The sequence below is a fragment of the Stegodyphus dumicola genome, chromosome 7 (assembly GCF_044657685.1).
Source record: "Stegodyphus dumicola isolate Sdum_Otavi_A_Nest chromosome 7, ASM4465768v1".
Classification (NCBI taxonomy): Eukaryota; Metazoa; Arthropoda; class Arachnida; order Araneae; family Eresidae; genus Stegodyphus; species Stegodyphus dumicola.
The window spans coordinates 181520834-181545039 of record NC_140774.1 but is presented as its reverse complement, the minus strand read 5'-3'; the positions used below and the strand labels follow the sequence as shown (position 1 = coordinate 181545039).

The window sequence follows — 24206 nt, the reverse complement described above, 5'->3', positions numbered from 1 at the left end:
CGACAATATAAAACATACATATTCTAGAAATATATTGTCATGTGTGTATGAGTTCATAATGGATTGAACGTACACAGAACAAATGATAGCTTGATAAAATCTATCTTCCCAAAAGGAACACTTCACAGTTCTAGAACTTTTCCCTCAAGTACTTGTACAGCTCTTCTCAGTGTGACAATCAGTAGTTACAATTTCAAACTACTAAGATCGTTATACACAAAACAATATAAAATACCTCAACATGTAAGCTCACATCAATTCACGAGAGAAATTTCCAGTACTTTCGATTTCTCAAGATTTCCTACCAAATTTGGCAAAGCTAAAACCATCAGCAACTCAGCGCTATCTAGCTAACCATTTAACTCTGTGCTAAATGGACTTGCCAATATAGCCGTTCCCCCCCTTCCTAAGCGAGGCTTCACAATCTTGAGGCTTTTCATGTTACATTATAATACAGATATAATTTCACTAAATTATTTACATAAATACAAAAGTCACAAAAATATATTCAATTATCTAGAAAAATCTCTTAGCCAAAAATCTTAGATCAATGCTATCCCATCGCTGCCAGTTAAAAGAGATTTTACTGTGTTTGTTTGCCATAGTGTACAATTTAAACTCTTTCTAAAGAAATTTTGACTAATAAAAGTAAATGCATAATTAATAAATTAAATATTTATTATGAATTTTTAAATGCTTTTTACTTTACATGTAGCTTTGAAATAAATTGCCTTAGAAGCAATTTGCTCAAGAAGCTTTGAAATAAATTGATTAAGTACACCTTTGTACCTATTAACCATTTCGTATATCTAAAAAAAAATCAATAACATTTGAAATCATGCTTCACTAATATAACATACAATGGCAGTAAGTTAATGACAGTGATAATGTGTATACTTCTTGATCAACAGCATTGTTATATTAAAAAGCTCTCACATTTTATATGTCAGTAAGGCTACAGCAAAATATCAGAATAAAAATACTGATTATTAAAAGTCTTAAACCCGACAGTAAAAAAAAAAAAAAAAAAAAAAAAGAGTTAACCAAGGCTGTATTAGCAGAGAGAAAATTTGTTTATCAAAGTTCACGAAAAATTGAATCTCATGTAACAACAGATTCTGAAGGAAATGGTAAAAAGCGGTATAACTCTTTCCAATATCTGTATGATAGATTTTATCTTTTCCTGGTCTTTTCTGGCAACTCCTTCGCAACCTTTACAGAAAAAGCTTCAATTGGTGTCAAAGATTTCAAAGCAAAACTAACAAAAATGTAAACTAACAAGTGCGGCAGGAAAGCACAAGTGTAAACTTTTTGTAATCGAAAAAATACACGAGCTCGAGCATTTAAAAGAGTAAAGAATTTGTCCCTTGTACATCATTAAAATAAAACAGCATGGATGACACAAGCATTAATGAATGATTGGTTTGAAAATCATTTCATACCCAAGGCTCGGCAGCATATGAATTCGGTTTATTTACCTGATGACACAAAAACAGTCCGAATTGTAGACAACCGTTTGGCTCGTACTTCACTTAAAGTTTTAGTGAAAGATAATGTAGCCATAATATTCCTTCCTCTAAACTGTAAGTCCATCATTCACCTATGAATATCATACTAGTACACATGCTGAAATGCAAATAAAAAGTAGCATTTTTAAAATCCCTGTTTATATTTCTTGAATAATGGCAAGACTGTTCAAGAATTTTTGAAATATTTTAGCATAAAATCTGCTGTGTGGAGCACTGCAAGATCATGGGAAGATGTGTATCCAGATATTTTTAAAAATGCTTGGCACAATGTATAACCAGCTACCATATTTCATAATGAAAATGATGAAGATGTTAGCCATGAACTTGAAGGTTTTCAGATAATGCAAACCAAAGGTGAAATTTTACAATTAATCAATTTTGTAAAGAAATGTGGAGAAGTGATAATAAACGAAGATGATATTATAGATGTTTTTCATTGCAATGACAAATCCCCAATCATAATCAATTAATGGATGGCAAAATCCGTAGTATGGTTCTAGATTCAAGAAAATAATGCTACTGATAGTTAAAAAAGTGACAGAGAGGTTACTGAAAATGAAAAAATGTGGATTAATAAGTTAGTAGGAATTCTAGACACAGGAATTACAGGACTTGAACAAAATAGAACTTTGTATCTGAACAAGAAATTATGCCTGTCTATAGATTTAAAGAGAAAGTATGAGCACAAAAAATGAAGCAACTTAAACAACTTAAATTGAAAGAAATGTTTACTAAAGTAAACAAATAAATTCTTTTTTGTAAATTTTGACAGCTTTTAAATCATAAATGCTTTATTATTTCATAAATCACAATAGCATATTTTTATTTTTTAATTTCTACATGCCATCTTACTAGATTTAAATTGATGATCTAATATCCAGAAAAATCACAAATCAAAAACTGCCGAAATCCCGATAAGTCCGGATCTTGGACTTTGTAATGTATTATAAGTTACACAAATTTGAGATTTTAAATAATTTACATAAAAATGAGAAATGTACTAATGGCAAAAAAATCTGGATACTTCATATCAGTAGCACCATTAAATATATCTGAATTCATAAAATACCTGGCTCAAATCTTCAATACGAGTCTTCACTCCTATAAGCATATTTTCACGTTCTTCATATGTTTCTGGACATGGATATAATGTAGCATGAAAGCTAAATAATGCAGAAAAAAAAATAATACTTTTAAAATTAAGAAACAGCATAAAACAAATTTACATTCTTTAAAATACAACATACCCTTCGCAAATTTTCTTCACACGTCCCTTTAGTTGATCGCCTTGAAAGAACAATATAAAAACAACTTTGTTCAACAGAGATCCCTAGAAAAAGTATAAATTTTTTTCATAAACAGTATATATTATAACTTTGTTCTAATAAATTAGAAATTACTTTCTAAAATAATACTTTACAGTTGTGGGATCTTGAATTGGAGAATCTAACTCTGCCTGCTTTAAGAACACTTTACCCCGACATACACGCCACAACATCATTTCAAAAGCTGGAACTCTCTCTCTCAATATTACGCCAGTTACAAATCTAGTCCAAGAAAGTTTAAGAAAAATGTTTATTACTCATGTGCTAAATGAAAAAGAAAATTGAAGTACTGTTCAATAACTGACTGCCTATAAATGGTAAACATTAAACCCACTAATTATTTTATAAGAGAAAAGTACAAAATGTCTGCCAGCATTTTAAAATTTTAATCAAAAATATAGAAGATGAAGTCCAAATTCACAAATAGATTAATACTGTTGTAATTTTATGTAAATATTTGTTTGTGCATATGTGCTTATAGTTTGTTTATACTGTTTTTAATGTCTTTTTGTCAGCTTATTTGTTTTAATTTATAATTTGTAACAAAAATTTTCCAAATATCTAAAAAGAGTTATCAAACTATACTGAAATGACAGAAAATATATACATAATGCACACAATTAAAAACATATAAAAACATAAACAGAGGACTCTTAAGTCAAAAACAAATATTCCAAACAAAGAAATGTCCCAAATGATAAACAGAGTCTTGAGCATTGAACACACTATCTGTGTTCTTGCCAGTATCATGTTTCAATACGTAATGTGATTGTATGGTGATATGATAAAAATTCTGGCATAAAAGCTGATACAAATTTTTGAAAGCTAACTGAGAACGATTTGAAAAATTTAATAAAAGAAAACAAACATATATAGTACGATTAGGCATATGAAAATCGTGAGCATGAACTACTCATACTGAGGAATTCATGCAAGATTTTTAAAGGTCAATGGATTTCTTTCTCAACAAGTGTTTAACTTGCTGGTCTGAATCTTTCAAATCTGGTCTATTCTGAAAAAAAAAAAAAAAATGCCTAGGACATAAAGCAACTAACTAGGAGAAAACATCAGTATACAAGATTATGTATGACAGATTGACTCTTCGGCTACATGGAAATACAAAAGAAGACTTCATGGTCAAGCATCTTGTATATCACATGGAGAACCTGAAGCTGTTTAAGAAAAACAATGAGACACAAAATAAATTGCTTTAAATGGAGGGCTAACTGCAAGTAATGGGTAGTTAGGAAATTTTTTATATGACTGAATCTAAAAATGAGTCAATGAAATCTTTTTCCCAAGTGTGACGAATAGAGCATACCAAGAATTTGCAAGAAAACAATTATTTTGCCGTGAATGTGCCTTTTTATAATATATAATGTCCCCACTTACCATCCAGGTTTGACAAATAAATTCTAATAGAAAATTAGTGCAAAAGATACATTAAGCATCTTAAAAAGAAGATAGACATATTTTCTTTGGTACTTTCTGATTACATGCCATTCATAAAAAGTTGCTAATTCATTCGCAACTTTGTGAATCAATGAAAAATGTTTCTTTAGCTATAAACAGAAGTGTGTTGTTCCATAAGTGTTGTTCTGCTCATGAATAATTAAGAGAAGTTTTTTATAAGAAACTACACGAGGAAAAAATTCTGTATGGCCAATACTTACATTTTTACAGTCAATGGATCCTGTTCAGAGATTTCACAATTAGATATAAAGTGTATAAATTAACATGTACTCAAACATATATGTGACACACACATGTGTATGTAAGCTATTGTAGCGTACACTCAAAAATATGCCAATTCTACCCAACAGTTCAAACCAGCAGTACAGATAATTAAAAAGTACCTTTTTTCATAAATTTTACTTCATAATTAAAAGTCAGTTTACTAATCATTTAATATGAACAAGCAAGTACAAAAAGACTTTATTCTTAAATTCCTTCCCATTTTTGACTAAGACAGCTCATAAGATGAAACCTAACAGCTCTTGCCTTTTGTATTTATAGCATCATTACTTTTTTCTCAAAAAATATATTATGTAATTAAAGATACTGTTCTGTTATCAGGACCGGATTCAGAAATGTATGTGCGTCTATGTGTATATGTATACACGTAGATAGCTAAATAAATATGATAGCTGCTTTATAAAAATAATTGGTGACCTCAAAAGTAACATTCTAGATTTGGTATTCTCCCCCTTAATTCATCTGTTCTCCCAAATTCAATACTTTTCTACATTACATAATGCTACAGGAAAGGGACAACTAAAACTAATATTAAGCAATCATAGCTTGTTTCTAGAATTGCACCTACTCTTGTATAAATACTGTGGTGAGCTAACTACATTATTATTCTGCTAGCATCCACCTTGCTAATATCTCCTCTCTTTGCTTCTGTAAAATGGCAGTGTCATTCTTTTTAAGAAAACAATGTACATGGCAATTTATCATATTTCATTATGATTGAATCATATAAATGTATGAGAATGAATGGAAATAAAGACTGGAAATTCTTCATGTTTTGTTATCTTCATCTGTAAGCCTTTACCATAAGACACAATGACTGCAAGCTGATTCCTTGTCTATGCTTCAAAAGCATTACACACTTATGCATATATATATATATATATATATATATATATATATGCATACATCATATATACATTTCTAAATTCAGTCCCCCCCCCCAATAATAGAACAGTACCTAATTAAACACTTACAGAAAAAGATGAAAAAACATACCCGTGTTGAACATGAGTAGATGATGAAACTTCGTTTGCAACCAAAGTAGTTTGATCCATTGAATCAACTTGATGATGTGTATCTTGCTGCACAAATTAATATAAAATTAGTAAGGCATATCCTAATAACATGCATTACTTTTATAATTCCCAAACTATTTTTAGCAAAAAATACAGACATGTACTTTTTTTAATCAATGGATCAATAACAACTATAGCATTATTTAATATTTACACTAAAAATACTTTCCTCTTATACATAAGTATGTGAAGTAATATCCTCATTCATTATCAAAAACCTCACTTTTATTATAATTTCAGGCCTCAGTGCATTTTGACAGGCAAACAAGCAAACTCTACATTAACATTAAATCAGGGTTGTTGATAAATGAAGGAATTTTTAAAATGATACATACCATAAAATGCTAAAATTTTAATTTCTTTTCACTAATTATCCTGCTCTTTTGTGGTTTAAGCACAAGCACAGAAAAAGCAACAGATTTATAACGTTCTATTGATTTTCAATGTTATGGATCAGGCAAATGAAAATTGTGATTAAATCAAGGATGGACTGCATTCCAAAAAAAAATTTTGCCTAAACATTTTAACTTCCCTAATCACTTTACCAATATTTCTATTTACAAGTATTTCCATTAATAAACACTTTTTTCAGGGCAGGATCACGCAACTTTGAAAATAATCTACTGTTTACTTTTCTGTAGAAAGCAAGTCCCAAATTTTAATCATTTCTTTCAAAATGCCAGTAAATAACATAACAATAACAGTTAATTTATATCCTTAATCATAAAAACAAAAGTTGGTTTATCAAGAATCGATCGACTTTACATCAAATAAAAGTGCAGATGTTACTAGTGAGCTGCAACATCACACTTTTCCATAACAGGCACTAAATCATGTTGCTTGGCAACCATTTCACAATAGAAGGGATAATATGTAAGTACTTTTATGTTAGATTTGCATAAAATTAATATATTCTATTATAGTTAATAAATATTTAAATATTAGCATATATTACATAAGTCACACTCATAATGTAATACCTATATGATTAGGAAAAAAGATCAAAAGAAATTAGCTGTATTCAGAATGTCTAGTCACAACTTTGGGAACATCTAGTTCACAGCCCCAGTATCTTACAAGTGCAATCTTTTCATTAGATTAAGGAAGTTTTTTGTGGAAACACTTTGCAGACAAAAAAGCTCAAACAAATTGCAATTGCATTTTTCGATGGGAGCAGCAGATGTGTATTACAAAGGGTATAAAAATTTCCCTCTTGATGATAACTTCTATATACATAACTTCATAGCATACTGAAATAGATTACTTCAAATTTTACGTATTATTTGGAATACACCATGGATTCAAAAAATCTGAGAAAGGAGGAATAGTACTGTTATGAAATGTACAGGTGCGGTAAGATGGCTTCCCTGCAAAGCAGTTTTAGGGTTGCCATAAAATGGCAAGGGAAGGCAGGGTGACCAAATGGGTGATTTCTCACCAAATGTGGCAACCCTAAAACTGCTGAATGAAGCAAATAACGTAACAGTACTTTGACAAGTGTGGAGGGAAAATGAAATAGGCTGAAAAAGACTGTGAAATACTATTACGATAGATTGCCCTTTTTTTTTAGTTACAGAATTATTTTTGTGGTATACAAAACTATGATATAATTTTACAGGTAGGTGAAAGCTAATTTCATACAACTTCACTTTTTTATGCTTCTATGTTCCCCTCTGCCTCCCAGCACAGTACTGTTTACAGTATATCATTTCTTTTTAATGAAACCCAGGATATGATCATATGACATCTGCAGTTTCAGTATTTTAAATGGCTGAATTTAGTTGATTTTTTGAGGAGGGTTAATTTTAATCAAAATTTTTGCTGAATTTTTATTCTTAATCTAATTTATAATTTTCCCACTCAGAATGTTTTTGTTAACCATAATTATTTCAAACTTAATGTTTTGTAAGATATGTCCTATGCTTGTGGTATGAAAGTTTATTTAGTTAAAGTACAAAAATACAAGTATAATAAATACAAAAACAAATACAAAGTATTTTAAAAAAGCAAATATTTTGGAATAAAAATTTCTGGCAACAGATTATTATTTGAAATGAGAAACACAATCTGCTACTTTTAAACACATTCTTCTTTCAAAATGTCACACGTAAACAAGCTGTGGATTGAAGGCTAAGTTTTTGCATTTTCCGAAGAGAAATATTCCTTTCTTCAATCAAAACATAGGGAAACTGATGTTATTAATATTTCGAAGTGCAAAATGAGCAACATTATTAATTGGAAAGGTAAAAACTGTCAATCATTACTTCCACATAGAAAGAAGACTTCAACGAAAGCCCAAAAAAGGAATTTCTAAAATTAAATCGTTGGTAGCAAGAGAAAAATCCATTGGTGCAGAAGCCAACTGCAAAGTCTTTAAATACATCTGCAGCAACAATAAATAAAATAATACATTAAGATTTATATCTTGAAAAAGCTAAAAAAACAATGTCCACCAACTTTTTGTGATTCATGGGGCTCAAACACAGAACAATTTGTCAAAAACCCGTCTGAAAAACAACAGGAGATAAACAGAAATATATTGCGACCCATGATGATGCATAAGCTTACCTACATTAATGAAAAAAAAAGTCTATTATTGAAAGCAAAGATTAAAAAACTAACTAATCTGGTTCCCTAAATTGAAAGAAAGTTTAAAGAAGTGAAGTTTATGATTGTTGCAATATTCTTTTACAGCAGGAAATTAAAAATAAGAGGAGCAAAAAAGTATAAGAATCAACTAAACGTACAATCAAGAAAAAGTTTTACATCCATTATTTACAGAAGAAATTCCATTTATTTATCCCAATGAACGAAAAAAGGCGAAACTTCATCAAAACAAAGAAACAAACCATACTTCGAAAAGTATCACTAAATTCCTTTAAAAAAACGAAGACTGACAAAGATATTGAATATATACCTTTTCAACGCATTCTTGAAAAGTCCCCCAACATTTCACCTATGGACAATTGTGCCTTTGGTCTTTTGAAAAGAGCGCTTTCTAAGAGCAAACCCATCATGATTGATGGAAAGCAGTGGAGAAGGAATGGAAATTAATATCCCTGGAAGCTGAAAGCCCTTCTATCATGAAAATCATAACACAGATTTATACTCCAAAAAAAATGGCTGTTGGACTGTATATTAAAAAAATATGGGAAAAATATATTTCAGGGTACCCTTTGGTGAAAACTGGAGATTTTTTGGCACCATTTTATGTGCAACACCCTCCAAAGTAACATCCAAAACATAATTAAAACATAAAAAAAAATTATCTCAATAAACTAAATTTTAAATCAAAATAAAACAAAGAGATAAGATAAAAATTAAAATACAAGTCATCTTATCTGTGCTGTACGAAATGGAAATATCGAAATTAGAAATTTCTGTGGCTTCAGTGAGTGACTGACACACAGATTTCCTTAACAGCATCCAAAAACTGTTTAAACTTATCTGAACTGGAATCTGTATACTGCCATTGTCACATGAATTCACAAAAGTAAAAATCAAAAATATCCACCGTACTGCCGGGCTATGGGTGGCATTTCTTTCGAAAATCCCCTTTTATTACACCCCACATACCTTCCATAGTATTACTACGTTTATTTCCATAGTATTATTACGTTTTTCTCGTAGACTTTATGCATGCACATCTGCTATCTGCACATGCTAGATATCTTACCACCTGATGCAGTCTCTGTGGATCTTAAATTCTGTGACTCAGTGCAGCCATACAAGCCCCGGCGCTGGTTCTGGATTTAATTGAATAACAAATCAGTTATTCTTAATTCAAATAGCCCTAAATGTAATCTTTGGGTCTACGAGTATCATCTACAAAATCTATTTTTAGCATATGGAAAGAAATTTTTGGTAAATTTTTCCTCGTCAACATTTTTTAGCGCATTTAACTTGACATAAAAGGTTACCATACTCTTTTATTATTCAATTACTAGCATAAAAAAATTATTGAGGCACCATTACATGAGTTATTACTCAAGTTGTCATGTTTCCAGAAACATGCGGTGATGAAAGGAAGGTATAATAAATAATGATTCTCCAGGTTGGCATCAGATCAACGATGCATCTATGTCGAATGTTTTGATTTGAAATGTGTGCCAAGCAGATACGCAGCAATGCAGTCAAATTACTGATTGTACAAATTTATGCTAAAATGATTGTTTCTTCACTAACAAGGTATTTTATTTAGTGTTGAAGTGAAATTAAGAATCAGCACTCTCCAGATATTTTATTATACGCGGAGGAGGAAATCAAATGTGCATGCATAAAGTCTATGAGAAAAACGTTGGTGATTTTGAGGTCCAGATTTTATATCATTCCAGATAATGGACCTCCGGATTTTGGACTTTGTACTGTATTACCAATAATTTGTTATCATTAATAATAACCCCAAATATGAAGTGCACAGTTATCTCAACTGGTACAAAAATAGCCCATGAACCAAAAATAAGATTAGTCTCACTGGTGACAACATGGGCCATGAACACCAGCCAACAATATATCATTTTATCCACAACAGAAAAGTTTCTGCCAAAACCTATTCTTTCCATCAAATACAGATATTACGAGAAGACCAATCTGCCACATCTGGTTACTTATGAATGTGATATGAACAAACCAAACTGGTATTAAAATACTATATTATTTTCACTGTTAATTATATTACATTTGCCCTGGCAAAATCTGATGAGACAGCCAACATACATGGATTTTTATGGGAAAAAAAATAATTCCAAATATTAAAAAATAGATACTTACATCAGCAAAAAATATATGAGCTTGGGTCAAAACATTTTTCAATTCAGTCAATTCAAAGTATGTTTTCTTCAGAGCATCAGAATTGGAATTCACTTCCTTTAGTTCTGTTTCTAGTTTTTCAAATGTAGTCTGAAAGCGATTCAAAATTTAACTTATTTCTCAAATGTATAAAAAATATATTTACAATCTTAATGAACTAAATAGGCTGTAAAATATTTCTCTCACTGTATAATATTAAAAAACCCATCCGCACAATAGTTCTACCAAATCATTACTTTATTTAGAAAAAAATAGAATATTTTAAACAAAAAAAAAGGAACAAATTACTAACTTTATAATGAAAATTTAATTAATCTTCTTCTCAATTCCAAGTATAATTAAAAGAAAGTATGTTGATAATATATAAATTGGATATATAACTTTTTCCGGTACATACGTATTGTCGCAACCATCCTAGCAGAAATCAGCAAAGTTTCAAAATAGCCAAAATATGGTAACCAGGTATATAATAATTATTCAGGCAAACATTCGCCTGACAAATATTCAGTTAATAATTATTCAGGCAACCATTCGCATGACAGATAAGCCCTGTTCACAAAAGCAGATTCGACCAGCAGTGAAAAGCAGTTCTTCCAACGTGTCCCATTCACATGGCAAACAAGCATTAACTGCCTCATCGAATCGGAGGTAGAACTTAGTTGAATGTTCCTACCTCTCTGCAGCAGGACGAATGGAGAGATTTCCCATATTTCCCATATTCCCCCGTTCGCTAATTTTAACAAACATGGCTGACGTGCAACTGCTGCTCGCTGGACTGTAAGCGAAACAATCGCGCTGATAGATATCTGGGGATGAGGTATCGTCCAAAAAATTAGATGGAACCGTACGAAATACGGAAATTTGTAACTAGTATAGACAAGGTTATCTGATGCTGGGTATTCCAGAAATACTGTTCAAATTAAAACTAAAGACACACATATCGTCTTCAATGAGACAAGGGGTCTTGATATTTTTTTGAATAGTTTTGTAAGATAAGATAATTTTAAGCTGAAAGAAAACTTTTAGTCCAAAGGGACAATTTGCCCTGAAGGACTATTTATGTTAGATACGACAGTAAATGTATATCATTTTGTCCATTCATCAACTTATTTCTACCTAAATAATATCTCTAAAAATTTAAACACACTACTACCAAAATAATAACATTTTACAGCTGTTGCCACTCAAGCAAAACTAAAAAGGAAATTAATATTACACTGTTCGAATGTAGATGAACAATGCTATACTTTACAATTTATTTCGTTCTTGCATTTTACGTTGAAAACTAAACAGCGAATTACTTTTCAAATTGTTACCACCAAATATTATCACCCGGTATTACATTTAAATAAATTAAATAATGAAGAATCTGCATAAATGTGTGTATGTTTCTCACATTATGATAAAACAACAGTACCTAGAGCCATCCAATTTTGAATAACGTGTGTTTCCACCCCAGTATGGGGATCTGGAAGCTCAAATTTGGGATTTGTTTCATTAACTATTTCATATTTTGTAAAACTTTCAGAAATTTTTTTATTAACAAACTCAACGATTTCGAAACGAGTAATGGCAAAACTTCACTGGGGTAACTTCTTTATTTCCTGCGTGCGAGACTCTGTATCAGAAATTCTAAAGATATGCTCATTTTAAAATTTTTTTCCGATACTGCTGTTGAACTTAATTTTATGGTTTGAGTACGTAGAACATGATATTTAATAAATAAAGGTAACACATAAAACGTTAAAAAAAAAGGCTTCTTTGGACATAATTCTGAGAAAACACACTTTAAAGAATATAAACGGTCTAAATTGTCATTAAATCATTTCAAATTTCTTAAAAATGTTATTACAGAATTTCAAGATATATATATATATATATATATATATATATTACAAGCTTTTATTTAAAATCTTCGTAAAACAGGTTCAAAACAATTTTAATGCATGAATTAATTATAATATACTTTCTAAAATGTTTATAATCAATATTAAAATGTTTGTAATTAATGTAAATAATATTAATTTGTTGTTTCATTCATTTTTTCAAAAAGCAGAGTTTGAAATTTTAACAGCGACAAAACATTTTATTTAAAACCGTTCAGCAATATACGTGATTTTTTTTCTTCTTTTAACCATTTGGTCTTTTATATAAATTGCATTTTAAATTAATTTAGGTGTATTTTAGTTAATTAAAGAATTAAACTCTGATGGCTTTCGATATCCATAGTAAACAATGCCAAAAAAGATGTGAGCAAAGGTTAGAAATTCGCCAATCCAATCCATGTTGGTGACATCATTCATTGCTTGCCGGGTTGAGGGATGGAAGACGATGTACATCTGAACCAGTCCTGAAGGCAAAACTGCCTCATATCCCCGTTTCTCCCTAATACAAACGGTGTCTGTGCGAAAGATCGTTGCATGTGAACGGGGCTATATTCAGTTTTTTCTGCTACCACTTTCATATGCATTCTTTTTGTTATATTCCAAGTTCAAACAGCTTTTAGAGAAGAATTACGATTATTTTTTTTTTTTTTTTTTTTGTCCTGATTCTTATACTTTATTTTAAAATTTGCACTTGTGGAATTTTCCTATTAGAACAGAGGCGAACAGGTGAACAGAGAAGAAACAGAGGTGAAACTTCTGCAAGAATACAGTATTTTGCAGAAATACAAAGAAATGAAACAATACTTTGAATCCCTTTTCAAAGTGATCATTACGAAATTTCTACCATAACAAAAGCAAACACCCATGTGTAACTAAGTTTACAGATTGTTTTTTGGAATAAATATATAGTTGAAATGAAAAATATTTTCGCATGCAATGCATACTTTTTTACAATAAAATTATCAACTTTTTTTTAATTGAATGTTTTTACTAAGCGTTAGTTAAAATAATCTTTCCAATGCTTTTTCCAAATTGAAAGGTTCAGCAATTGTTTAGCTTAGGATTTGAAAAATTCAAATGACTGAAAAAAAATGGATTCTAAGATCCAAGTTTTGGAACTTTAAATCTTTTTGAAGATTCACAGGATCTGAGAATTCAGATATTAGATTCTTAAAAGAAACAGAATGTAACTGATATCCTGTTTGCATCTAAAGAATTAAATCAGATATGTAAGACTAAGTTTGATCTTGTTATGTCGGTTAACTGTACGGGAAAAACTAAATTATTTTGTTTGCAAAATCCTGAAAATGTTGCCATTTTAAAACACTTCTCGAATAGTATATATGAGGAGGAGGAGGAGAAAAATGCAGAATTTATATTCATTTACATCAAAAATTTATTTTTATAAAAATATGTTTCTTTTTTTAAAGATGTAAATACAAAATTGGAGCTTTTAACAAAAATCTAGTTGCAGTTCTTGAAATTTCCTAAATGCTAACATGCAGTTCTTACTGTTATGAAGTTTGGCCACCCCTGGTATATAGTATTGATAGTGTAAGTAGTGTTGCTGGATGCCTGCAGGAGACAGGTATGGTGCCCTATCCACAAAAAGAAATCAGCATGTCACAACTCAGCTGGTGCCAAATAAATTTCTGCACTGTAGAGATAATAGATTACTTGGAAGCAGGAAATGTGAAAAATGAGCAGTGCCCTGACTGGGACTCGAACCTGGACCTCTCGAATAGGCGGCAAGTGTGCAGGCATGCAAAAAGGAGTGTGAAATACCTTATACACTCCTCCCTTTTAAAGGGTGACTGGGGATTAGCGGACTAATCCCCAAGTCCTAGTGGTAAAGAATCATCATTCACCACCTCTTAGTTTGGGCACCACTATAAAGTCATTAGGTTATTTGGAGGCAGAATTAGAGGCGTAGCTAGGGTTTTCAGCACCTGGGGATAAATGAAGATTTTGCGCCCCTTTCTGTGTGCTAAGAATGGAAAACTTTTCATTCTAAAATTTTGTAACATCAATTTGGCGCTCCTGACAGATGTCCCATCTTCCTAGCTATGCCACTGGGCAGAAGACATAAAAAATATGTAATGCTCTTACCAGGTCTCGAACCTGGACCTTTCGAATAAGCACCGAGTGTGCTAATCATTATACATTCAAAAGTCGTTAATCCGGACTTGTCGGGACTTCGGCGATTCCGGATTATCGATTTTTCCGGATTATAGATCATCAGTTTAAATCTCGTAAGATGGCATGCAGAAATTCTAAAATTAAAAATATGAAACCATAATTTATGAAATAAAGAACAATTATGATCTAAAGGGTATCAAAATTTGCAAAAAGAAAAAGCTTAATATTTATTTGTTTACTTTATTAAACATTTCTTTCAATGTAAGTTGTTTAAGTTTTGCTTCGTTTCATGTGATAATACTTTCTCTTTAATTCTATTAAACAGACATAACTTCTTGTTCAGTTACAAAGTTCCGCTGTTCAAGTCCTATAATTGCTGTGTCAAGAACACTGACTAAATCGAAATTTTTTCGTTTTCAATAACCTCTGTCACTTTTCTTCGCTATCAGAAGCGAATTATAATGACGAGGAACTTGTTTTAAATCATATCAAAGACAGAGCATATCGAAATGAAATACTACATTTGGTAAGGAATTATAAGCCAAATAAAATAAAAACATCTGCGCTGAAGATAAGGATAGTGCTGACAAATCAACTTTCAACTCATTACGCTCCCGCCGCGGCGTTCCCCCCGTCGAGCAGCGTGAAATTGATAAACAGATTTCGGATTTCAAAACATACTTTCGCTTTAGATCCTTTACATATTAACAAATATATATTGGAAATTCTATTTGATATAATCGAAAGTTTAAGCTTACTTTTATAAAATTGCTCTTACAGTCTGCAAAAAATAATAAGCCGGATCCAATTCGAAAATTAAGGAACAACGCAATCATGAACATTAACTGAAATAGATAATTAGATAATTTTAGCTTATACGTCCATTATACATAAAACGCGCACGCGAAAACATATTCTGCACTTGCGCACACTCATACGCGCAGTCGTAAAAGGTCTTACGCACACGCATAAACGCCTATGTGCATGTGTCAACGCGGCGCATGCGCAGAAAGTTTTTAGTTTTGAGGTGGGGATTATAGATCATTCCGAATTATGGGTGTCCGAATTAACGACTTTTGACTGTATTATGAAGGCATTCAGAAAGGAGAAGAAAATACCTTATAGTATCATCCACCTGCAACGTGTTATGAGCATCATTACAATTGGACTGAACAGGACTAGGCTTGCATAATATTCTCAGATGATTCTTCAGTCTGTCATCGGCTTGCAGATGCCAACTGATGCAGCCTGATAGTAAAACTGCTCATCATCCAGAAAATATCCACAAAAAGTCCAGTTATTGTTAAAAAAAAAGTCTGATAAAAATAATCCACTGATAATTCATAGAAAGCAAGTTTTCTTATTTTCCGTGCCTTACTAGCAATCCGCACAAAATGCATTTAGTTGTTTCCTGCTTAAGATCTGTTAATATAAATTGTAGAGTAACTAAGTATAAGAAAATAAAACTGCTATAACAGTAATAATGGATAACCTGAAAATCAAAATTTTCCTTAATGCAGATGCAGCATATACAATATATGTAGGTTAATTAAACTCTGTTCGGCACCTAAGACTCATCAAATAGCTTTTAACTAGTACCAATTGCTATACAATACAAATAACGAAAACTGCCTTTAAATTCTAAGTACATTTTGCTAAATAAGAATATTAACAGTTACAAATAATCACAAAACAACAAAATTCATAATATTACGAAATAATGCAATGCTTAACAAACTTTATAAAATATTCAGGCAAATTTCATTGTAAATAACCTTTGACACATGATAAAAATGCAACATAAGCACTAAATTAAAGTTATACAGTTTTTTAAGTATCAGCCCATTGGTTCCCAAACTATATGCCACAGTGCCCCACACAACTACAGTCTCTTCATAGGGGCATCACAAAATAATGTAAAAGCTTCATAATTAATTCAACCAAGACATTTGGCCTAACTAACCAAAAAGTGATAAACTATCTTTTTTTGTGTGTGTGTGTGTGTGTGGTTTGTTATTAATTGGCCCTGTATAAAAGTAAAGTCCGATGGTGCAGAATGCTCTTGCGAACACAAACTGCCAACGGTGTATCTTCTCAATCACACCATATAACCGCATTATGCCACATGACAATCTAATCTGAAAAAAAGAAGAAGGTTAGAATGCCCTTTTCACAGCTTTTTCTGTAAAACGAAACCATGAACTTTTCTTTGTATTGTTGCTGAAGTTAGCTCATCATGTCATTCAATTCCGATTTACATGTATTGACTCTACACCAAATTTTAGATCCTAAATTTTACATCCCTTGGACAGTTAAAGGAGATCAAAAGGATTTGTAATTTAAATGCAAACAAAATAATTCTAGAAAAAAATCTCATTTTATTTACAAGTTTCACATTTCAGCCAAACTTAATAGAATAATACAAAGTTCTGCTTAAGTACATAAGTTCATAAGTTCTGCTTTTCAATCAGGAATAGGATTAATTAGCAGCGTACTTCTGCAGAAAATTCATAATAAGTAGAATAAAAATTATTTAACTATAACATTTATAGGTTAGAGTAGACTGAATGGTATCCCTTGTACTATCGCGAAGTTGTTGTTTTATTTATCGCCAAGTTGTTGTTTCATTTATGGTAACCTGGGTAGTTGAATGTCATGGTATGTAATCGGTTGCATGATTGTGGTAAATTTTGAATTGTGGGATGTTTTTGTAAGGGCTTTTGGTGTGCGTTAGTTAGGAAGTAATTGCCTGTTTTGTTGTATAGACAGTACAATGGCTGACGGTAGTAAGATTAATTTCACGTTTCTGTATGATTTGGAATGAGAGCATTGACTGGTGTGTAAATTAAGGTTTACTTAGTATCCATTTTCTGGACTAACCGGAACTACGGAGGTCATTTTTTACTCTTATTTTTGTGAACTGATGTGGCAATGCCGATATACAGATAATTTTAGGAAGTTTTTGGATGAGATTACATATTTTTTGTTTGTTTCTACTGTAGAATTGGGTGCTTTTTAAGTGAAAATATATTGTTGTGTACATGGACAAAGTCAAGGGAGTGTGCAATGCCAAGTTTATGCATTTCTCTGATATTTTTTTTTAAAGTGAAAATAGGTTGACGTGTAATTCAATAAAGTTAAAGGACTCCGCAATGCCTAGTTTGTGCAATTCTGTAATTTGTTTTGAAGTGAAAATAGGTCAATGTGTACATGGATACCGAGTTTTCTCTGAGCAATTCGCTGACTAGTTATTTAGTCTTTGTGTGGCGATGATTTTTGGCGCTAAAATTGCTGCTACACAAAACCAAAATAAGAAATCAAAGAATTGCACAAACTTGGTATCCATGTGCTGCCAAAAATCGCCAATTTTCGACAAGGGATACCAGTAAATATACTTTTACCAATTTATAATAAAAATTTTAAAACATGAAAAATCTTGGAAAATTCCCAAAAATAAACAGAAATTTGTGCTTAACAAAGTTATTACCCTATCTATTCCTATTACCTAATCAGTATTGGAAAAATAGATTATTTTCAATAATATCCAAAGATTTCCCACCCCTCTTCCCCTACTACCAAGCTACTTGAGAGGACTTATTTTAAGTATTTACCAGTATAGGCTAATCTTTTGGAATATGGTAACAGGTAGTTTGGCGACATTTTGGTAAGGCGATAAATGTTACTAGCTAGGACTTTAGTAGTGTATATGGATAAAGTCAAGAGTGTGCGCAATGCCATTTTTGTGCAGTTCTGGGATGTTTTTTTAAGTGAAAATTGGTTGACGTGTACATGGATGATACCGCGTATGTACAATTCTTAAAAACGCGGCAAGCAGTTTGCGATTCTGCACTTTCTCTCAATTTCGCACCTAATCTTCGTCATGATTAAACATTTTTGTTCAATAAAAGTTCTAGTATAAGCGTAATTCGGCTAGCAGATTGTTGGAAAAAATGTTGATTAATAAAAAAAAATTTAAAAAAAAAAAAATGCCTTTATTTCGTGAAAACAAAATGGCGTCCAAAACAAAACTAGCAGGTTGCTGTACCAGGGTTAGTTGCCAAATGTTCGCCAAAAAATCACCAAGTTACCATAATCCAAAGATTAACCCCAGTATACTTATTTTAAGTATTTACCAGTATTTTAAGTGCCCTCATACCACACACATACACTTACAAACATCCAAGACTTCTCTGGGATTCAAACTTGGACTCAAAGACATGGCAGCTAGTATCACTAACCACTACACAGATTATGGCAGATATTTATAACATATGAATTTTGGTTCTTAAAAATTAAACTGAATGCATAGTAATTAAATGAATATCTGCATCACACATATTATGCAAAAATATCATACCTCTAAATCTATAATTTCTTTAGGTTGAGGAGCTGGAGGATTATCTTCCACTTCTTCTATTCGAATATCATCTTTTAGTATTTCTTTCTTCACATAATCTTTTTTTAAAAAAAGAGGAGTTAAGTTTATTGTACCAATTTAATTTATACAAAAATTATTTTTAAAAGTTGGGGGGGGAGGAAAGCATACTTAATTTTCTTTCCATTTCATCACATCTTCGAACTTGAGTTATAAATCTTCTTTGAAAAGCACTAACTGAAGCATTAGTCTAAAATGAAGAATTATTTACATTGTCATAATTTTCATATTTATGCATTTTAATACATATGCATGCATTCACAATCTACCTATTACTGATAACATGAAATCATACCTATAAAACTATTATTTAATAGCTAATCTAGCAAGAAACATTTTTTTTTTTTTTTTTTTTTTTTTTTTTTTTTAAAGCATCAAACAAGTAACTCTTAAATTCATAATATTTAATCAGAAAAATTCTAAATCCTGAACAAAATAAATTAACCAACTAAAACTTTGAAACATTTTAAGTTACTTTATTTAATGCTAATGTAGTCTAAGAAGAACATTTTAATTCCATGTTATAGGAATACTTTTTTAAAAATTAATACAGTCATGTGATACGACACATGCATGACACATTTATAATTTTATGCACGGAGTATATTAACTTTTTACATGAAAAACATCAACATTTAATTATGTTTTAAACCTTTAACTTATGCAAATTTATAAAAAAACGAGATTTAATTCACTCACATCTCTAAACTGTACCAGTCCCAGTTCTCCTAAGTTTGATACACTGGCATATGCCGATTCATTTTGTAGAAAAAGTTGGCATAATACCATAGGCTGACTCCGAAATAATGTCCCCATTTTGTTAACTAATATATTTCTTTAAAAAGAAGATTAAGCTAAATAAAACGTCTGCTCTCCGGCCTAAGCGATCTTACGCCCAGGTTTACTTCTTAGATCATATGATAAATAAAGATTTATTGCCATATCGTAAAACACATCTACACTAAAAATTATTACTAAAAGGAAAATTTATCAATCTGCAAAACAGCCACAATAAACTACGCAAAGTATCTCGGATAATATTTTGCTTCGAAAATGAAAGATCGGTTCGAATAAATATAATATAATTCTAAATATGGAGCTTCATTAAATAAGGCTGCAAAAGCAAAGGGAAAGACCTTTTAGGTAAAAATACTATTGCGGTAAATTGTTACTCCGTGTTCAAACTGGTGATCAGTTTTTTAATGGTATCCATTGCTGCATGGACGTGGAGAATGCTGATATTCATTTTATCAATGAGGAAGTTGACATTTTCCGCAGGTGAATGCTTTTACCTGCCGATCAGCAATGGTCTACATATCCCTGAAACCTCTTTCCACACAAATATTCCTTTACAAAATCTGCTTATTTCAGTCCCCTCTATCTGCTGTTACAGATATTAGTTGATTATTAAATTTTCTAAACATCATTGAGATCATTGTCAATATCTTCAATTTGGAGACTCGCTAAAAGTATTTATGCGCGCTCTATATTTTTGTACTTTGAATTCTTCAACCATGGATCTGAAATAAATGTTATCTGCACTATGTTTATATTACTGTGACTTTACTACTAAGAAATCTAAATTTGCTAATATGTGTTGACTGTATTAAGAGATTTTTGACGCACGTGAGAGAACATCATAAAGCAAAAGTTTTCATGCCAAGGTATTCTGTACACAGGTCTAAACATTGGCACAGAATTGCCAATACTAAGGATTGTATGCGCAACAATATACTTCAAATGCTCTATCATCTAAAATTGACGAATTTTAGAATAAACCTTAATTATTATGTATCTAGGTTCTTTATGATATCTTAAAGGGGGAAAAGAATTTCCAGTAGCAATTTATCAGCATTTTCCTACTGTTGGCAGATGGCAGATGTGATGTTTATCAAAAAAAGTGTAGTGTTTCAGGATTTTTATGATTTCAAAATTTTTTAGAGTAAGATAGAATTTTGGCGCAATTTTTGGATACAATAAGTAAAACTGTAAACATGAAAGAACTAACAATAGAATACTTCGAAAAGAATTGACAACGATTTTTTCCAAAAAAAAACCAAAAAAAAACATGCTTTTCTTATTTCTTTGTCTCAATCATGTAACAAGGGTAGGCTATAGACTAAAAACATTTTCAAGAATCTCTTTGTTAGCATTCCCAGACTTCAAAAATATGAGGAATTCGAGTTCATTGTTTTCCGATTAGGGCAAAACATGTGATTATTCGAATGCAGATGTCTGCCTGTTCTTCGTGGAAGACTTTTTAACAGAAACCGTCTTATATTCGTCTTACGCAGATACATGCAAACAAACACGAGTGAAAAAACACTTATGCAGCTAAGCAGTTTGCCATGATTTGAAATCTCGGGTCGAATTACTAGTGCTCGACTGTACATAGAGTGTACCATAGTTTCGTGTGGTAGCGCGAAATCCACACGGAACATGTTTTTACTGTTCATATCGACAGTCAAATTTTGTTTTTATCAAACGAAAACAATCAGCAGAAACGAAAATAAAAGTAAAATAAAATTAAAAAATAAAATTAAAATATAAAATTAAAATAAAAATAAAATCTCATTTTATTGCTTAGAAAATATAAAACATGCAAAACTGCAAGAGTATAATTAACAACTTTTATTTAAGTAAGATTAAATTTAAAATATTCAGAAATATATTCAACTAATCCAGTTCTCGCTTCTCGGCAAGGCAAAAATACATAACACCTTAAAATATCTTCATTAAAAATTGAAAAATATAGAAAAAAACACCATTAAAACAATTTTAAAAACAATTTTTACAATTAAAATTAGAGCTTCTACGCAAAAACAAGCAGTTCTGCTAGCAGGCAAGAAGGCAGATTTTTCGGTTCTTCCGAAAAAGTTTCCTTTTCGTCCCCCTCGGCAAAAAGACACTGAAGGTGCAGAAACTGACTTCATTCAGTATTCTGACCAGTTTCAAATATGAACAAATATGGCTGCTATGGTTAAAAAAAACTTAGCCGCACTTAAACAACTCTTAAATTGTTGATAATTCTACAACTATTGCATGCAGATTAACTAAAGGCATAAAACGTTAACCAGAACACACTGGCAACATAATTAAATCATTTTAAAGCAAAAATGCAAAATTTACCAACATGAAAGAATAAAAAACAACTGAGCTCCCCGAACCGAGTAATAGAGTGGGTGTGTATATATATATATTTGTGTATATATATATATATATACATTTGATGCGGCAGATTGCAACGAGAAAGGGAAGTGCACATCTACATGTTATAGCAGTCCTATATACAAAGTTTCAACGCTCTGAGGGTACTGGTTTTTGAGCTCTGCGATATACATACGTACTTACGTACAAACGTGAGGAAAAAAATCTCTTCTGAATCCATTTAAAATCATTTTTATTACATACAAAATTTCAACGTTCTGAGGGTACTGGTTTTTGAGCTATGTGAGATACATACATACCTACGTACAGACGTGACGGGAAAAAAAATCTTTTCTGAACCCATTTTAAGTCATTTTTATTACATACAAAATTTCAACGTTCTGAGGGTACTGGTTTTTGAGCTATGTGAGATACATACGTACCTACGTACAGACGTGACGGGACAAAAATCTCTTCTGAACCCATTTTAAGTCATTTTTTTATTATATACAAAATTTCAACGTTCTGAGGGTACTGGTTTTTGAGCTATGTGAGATACATACGTACTTACGTACAGACGTGATGAAACAATCTCTTCTGAATCAGAATTTCCCCACAGTTCTTTCCACTCATTGTTAAAATATCCTTTCATGAGAGTTAGAGCTACTCGTTTGGAGCCAGATATTTCTATAAATGGTATGTTCTCTTTAGTAACAGCCTCCTTGGACAGAATGTCGGCGCTCTCTTTTCCGGCATACCCCACATGGGCTTTGACCCAGTGCAAAATAATTTTAGGGTACATATTTTCAAGCAACAATTTTATATCCACAATAAGCAAATTTGTATTGTCGGGGCGGGAAAGTTATTGAAGCAACGAGTGGCAATCAGTATATAAATTAATGATAACATTATTGTAAACATTCATCTTAATCCATTTTAAAGCTTGTAAGACCGCTACACACTCTGCTTAAAAACGGAATTATAAGAATTCAGTCTATACTGACAATTATAAATTTTTGTTCCATAAAAGTAAATAAAGAAAGCTGCTCCAATGCCTCCCCGATCCCCGAATTATCCGTATGGAAATGATACATATTAATTTTAGGAAAAGTTTTATCAAAACTATAAGCAATACGTTTTGTCGGATGAAAAAGATGGTAATTAAATTTTCCAAAAGAATGTTTAGTAACAATATTTGAATCATATTGAATAAAGTCCATATTACCGGATCGTAATAAATATTTCTGATAATATAATATATACAAGACTGAGAGGGGCGGCAAACTGGCCACCTCCGTGGGGACTGTCCTAAAACATCGAATGATAGCCAAACCCCAAGCTCTCTGGATTGAATCTAATTTCCTTCTGAGCCTTATCAACTCCCCTGCCCTGGAACCCCATGCATGAATGCCGTACCTGATAATTGCCAATACAACTGTATTACAGTAAGTAAGGTAGAGGATTTCCTTGGAAGTACATCACCTGGAAAATTCCTTTTATAAGTAAAAGTTGAACCGTTCTTCTTGGAATGCACTTAAAACGTTCAATAAAGGTTAGTTTTGGATCAAGGATAACACCAAGATATTTTATATTTTCCATAAATTTTATTTGTTTATCATCATATTTTATCCGAGGGGGGAGCGGAGCCTGATAGTTCGACCTCCCTCGGAAAAAAACATAGCTTGTGTTTTATTCATATTGAACTTCAGTTTTTCTTTACTACTCTAATCATCAAGGATTTTACAAGTTTCGTCAAACAGTCTTTCCAATTTTTCCAGTGATTCATCTCTCAATAATAAAAGTATGTCATCCCTATAGGCAATCAATTTTACATTATCGGCAAAATTTTGTTTCAACAGTTTATCCATAATGATGTTCCAGAACAGGGGAGCGCTACAAGAGCCTTGAGGGCAACCCCTACTAATAACAAAGTTACAGCCATACCTGTCATCGGAGAAACAATTAAAAAAGAATCTTTCTATTCTTAAAATAATTCAATATTAAATAAAACAAATTCCTAGGAATATGCAAATCATAAATGTTCAACAGCAAGGAGTTGCAATCGACATTATCGAATGACACCAATAGTACATGTTCTTTTTTCC

At 31.5% G+C, this 24206-nt stretch overlaps 1 protein-coding gene across 1 annotated transcript in view; it reads right to left on the bottom strand.

The window, feature by feature from the left end:
- LOC118195432 (V-type proton ATPase 116 kDa subunit a 1-like) overlaps window positions 1–19876 on the bottom strand; it is a 57930-nt gene extending 38054 nt beyond the window's left edge. The window contains exons 1-8 of the mRNA XM_085821138.1: window positions 19654–19876; window positions 19066–19144; window positions 18877–18974; window positions 10456–10584; window positions 5606–5691; window positions 2950–3076; window positions 2777–2859; window positions 2599–2692 (exon numbers count right to left, since the gene is read on the bottom strand). Coding sequence (XP_085677264.1) covers window positions 2599–2692; window positions 2777–2859; window positions 2950–3076; window positions 5606–5691; window positions 10456–10584; window positions 18877–18974; window positions 19066–19144; window positions 19654–19770 — 813 coding nt within the window. The 5' untranslated portion in view covers window positions 19771–19876. The remainder of the gene's footprint in view (window positions 1–2598; window positions 2693–2776; window positions 2860–2949; window positions 3077–5605; window positions 5692–10455; window positions 10585–18876; window positions 18975–19065; window positions 19145–19653) is intronic.
- Between the last annotated feature and the right edge of the window lie 4330 nt (window positions 19877–24206).